Source organism: Cannabis sativa, chromosome 9 (genome assembly GCF_029168945.1).
Source record: "Cannabis sativa cultivar Pink pepper isolate KNU-18-1 chromosome 9, ASM2916894v1, whole genome shotgun sequence".
Lineage (NCBI taxonomy): Eukaryota > Viridiplantae > Streptophyta > Magnoliopsida > Rosales > Cannabaceae > Cannabis > Cannabis sativa.
The window spans coordinates 59,720,046-59,722,942 of NC_083609.1; the positions used below are offsets into that span (position 1 = coordinate 59,720,046).

General features: G+C 37.3%; 1 protein-coding gene across 1 annotated transcript; it reads left to right on the forward strand.

Moving 5' to 3' along the window:
- Positions 1 to 1,190: 1,190 nt before the first annotated feature.
- LOC133031548 (uncharacterized) lies at positions 1,191 to 2,573 on the forward strand. Its single transcript, XM_061105075.1, has 4 exons — positions 1,191 to 1,418; positions 1,560 to 2,076; positions 2,197 to 2,282; positions 2,379 to 2,573. The coding sequence occupies exons 1-4, from the start codon at positions 1,191 to 1,193 to the stop codon at positions 2,571 to 2,573; spliced, it is 1,026 nt and encodes a 341-aa protein (XP_060961058.1).
- The last annotated feature ends 324 nt before the right edge of the window (positions 2,574 to 2,897 follow it).

Consider the following 2,897-nt stretch of genomic DNA (forward strand, 5'->3'; position numbering starts at 1 on the left):
TGTTATTATATAATAATATGCAATACTAAAAAAATTATGTAACTTAATTTTGTTATTATATATATTTTTTAAAAAATATGTGATAAATCTATTTTTATAATTTTTATTAGCTAATTTATTAGATTTGGCCATTTTCTTAATTTTTTAAAAAGTGGACATTTACTAACTTAGTTACTAAATTTATGACCATTTTGCATCTTAACCCTATATATATATATATATATATATATATATATCCTTATGTTGCACAGTAAATAACCTAATGAAAACATAAGTCATTTTCAGACTTTTCCTCTTCATTTGAACAGAGAGATTTCCCTCTCAAAATATTCTAATAGTTAGTGGAAAATCAAAAGGGTTTGGTTTCGTTGCTTACGAGGACCAGAGAAGTACAAATCTTGCTGTTGGTTCGTTTTTTGTCTCCCACCATTTGTTTGTTTTTTTTATTTTTTTTAAAATTTGTATGCATTTTGTGTGTTCTTTGTTTGTGTTTGGAGGTGTCTAATAATATGGTTTTGAGTTTTCAGATAATTTAAATGGAGCAAAGATTTTAGGGCGAACTATTAGGGTTGATCATGTTATTAAGTACTATTAGATTACTTAACAATTAGTTTGTTAGTCGGTTATTTCTGTTAAGGCATATTGTTAGAATTTAGTTAATTGGGTTGTAACTGTGAGCCAAGTCTACCTTGTTGTATTGCCTATATAAGGCTCTATTCTGTAACAAACAGATTCATTCAATACAATCACACTAGAACAAAGTATTTGCTCTGTATTTTTCTCTCTGATTTCTTGTTCTCTCACATGGTATCAGACGTAACTTTGCCATCGTCCATGGCTAGACCTTCAACAAGATCTCAGAATGGTATTCCACCACCTACTATAGATCACCCCTCATCGGACAATCCCGATGTTACTTCTTCCCCTGCAACTGGTCCCGTTGCTAACCCTCCTCAGATCGATTCAAGATCCAGATCTCACAACATCACCGACAACAACGTTGATGCCTCTGATCATCAATCTCCAAGAAACGAAGCGATACCATAACTAATCGCAGGTCCTCTGATCGCACCACCATCGATGACGCCTCAAGCCCTTTCTTCCTCAGCTCCGGTGATCATCATGGGCTGGTCCTCGTGTCCACCGTTCTCACTAGAGTCAACTACCAATCCTGGAAGCGTGGCATCATGATGGCGCTTGCTGCGAAGAACAAAATTGCGTTCATTGATGGCTCCATCCCACGGCCTGAATCTGGTAACACTCTTCTCCCATCTTGGTTGCGTTGTAACAATATGGTGATGTCCTGGTTAGTCAATTCTGTTTCACCTGAAATCGCTCAAAGTATTATGTACTTTGATCAAGCCACCGATATGTGGCAAGATATAGCTGAAAGGTTCAATGAGGGCAATGGACCTCGTGTTTTCTAGCTTCAAACCCAGCTAACTCTTCTCCAACAAGGTGACAATTCCGTCACCTCTTATTTTACGAAACTCAAATCCATATGGGATGAGCTGAAAGAATTTCAGCCTAATACTACATGTTCTTGTGGTGCAATGAAGATATTTCTTGACTATTACAATCGAAACCAAGTCTTGCAATTTCTCACTGGCTTGAACGAGTCATATGCCTCGGTTCGAGCCCAAATTGTGTTAACTGAACCACTACCGAACCTCTCTCGAGTCTTTGCTATGATAGTTCAAGAAGAGCATCAACGCACTCTCGGATCTTCAGAAAACCCACCTCTTGCCTCTTCGGTTCGCCCACCATCTACTGATCCTCCAAGAAGTAAAAAACCTCGGCCTTCTTGTTCTCACTGTGGCAAACCAGGTCACCTTGTGGATAAATGTTTTTTCCTCCATGGTTTCCCACCTGGTTATGGGGACAAAAAGAAGGCTGATAAAGGAAAGGCTCCAGCCAATCACACCTCCTCTACACCGAATGCAAATCACACAACAGCCCCCAATATCCCTGCTGATCTTACATCACAATGTCAACAATTAATATCCCTCCTCAGCCAGCAGCTCAGCCAAGCAACTCCATCTGCTGAAAATACACTAGCTGCTTCGAATATGGCCGGTAATATCATCTCTCAATTTTCTTTTGATTGGATTCTTGATAGTGGTGCCACCCACCATATGTGTTCAAATATATCTTGTTTTACATCTTTCAATAACACATCTTTTTCTAAACATGTAGTTTTACCTACTGGTGGGTTGGTACAAGTCACAAAATGTGGCACAGTTTGCATCAATAACTCTCTTGTTTTGCATAATGTCCTATATGTACCTCACTTCCGAATCAACCTCCTGTCTATCAATGATTTAGTTTCTAATACACCCTACAATGTCCTTTTTAAAACTAAGTCATGTATTATACAGGATCCTTCTCGGAAGGTGGTGATTGGGATAGCTAAGAAACATGACAAATTGTACCTCCTATCTCAAGACAAACCACTTGCTGCTGCCTCTAGTCAATCTTCTTTCGATTTATATACATCAAATGTAAACCAATGGCACAATCGCCTTGGTCATCCATCATTGTATATTTCGAATTTTATAAATAAAAAAGATTGACAATTCTTTCATTCCCAATTCTAATACTTTTTGTCATATATGTCATTTAGCTAAACAAAAGAGACTCCCTTTTGTCTCAAATAATAATTTAGCAATGATAAATTTTGACTTAGTTCACATGGATATATGGGGACCATTCCAAATAATAAGTATAGAAGGTTATAGGTATTTTTTGACCATTGTTGATGATCATTCCCGCTTTACATGGACTTATATGCTAAAAGCAAAATCGGATGTTAAAACTATCATACCAGATTTTTTTAACATGATTTGCACTCAATTTTCCACCTCCATTAAGGCTGTCAGATCCGACAATGCCAAGAA

Coding starts and splice junctions, on each gene's coding strand:
- LOC133031548 (XM_061105075.1), top strand. CDS start 1,191: ATGGCGCTTGCTGCGAAGAACAAAATTGCGTTCATTGATGGCTCCATC. Junction 1,419..1,559: donor ATGAGGGCAATGGACCTCGT/GTTTTCTAGCTT, acceptor GGTGCAATGAAG/ATATTTCTTGACTATTACAA. Junction 2,283..2,378: donor TTTTGCATAATGTCCTATAT/GTACCTCACTTC, acceptor TGTATTATACAG/GATCCTTCTCGGAAGGTGGT.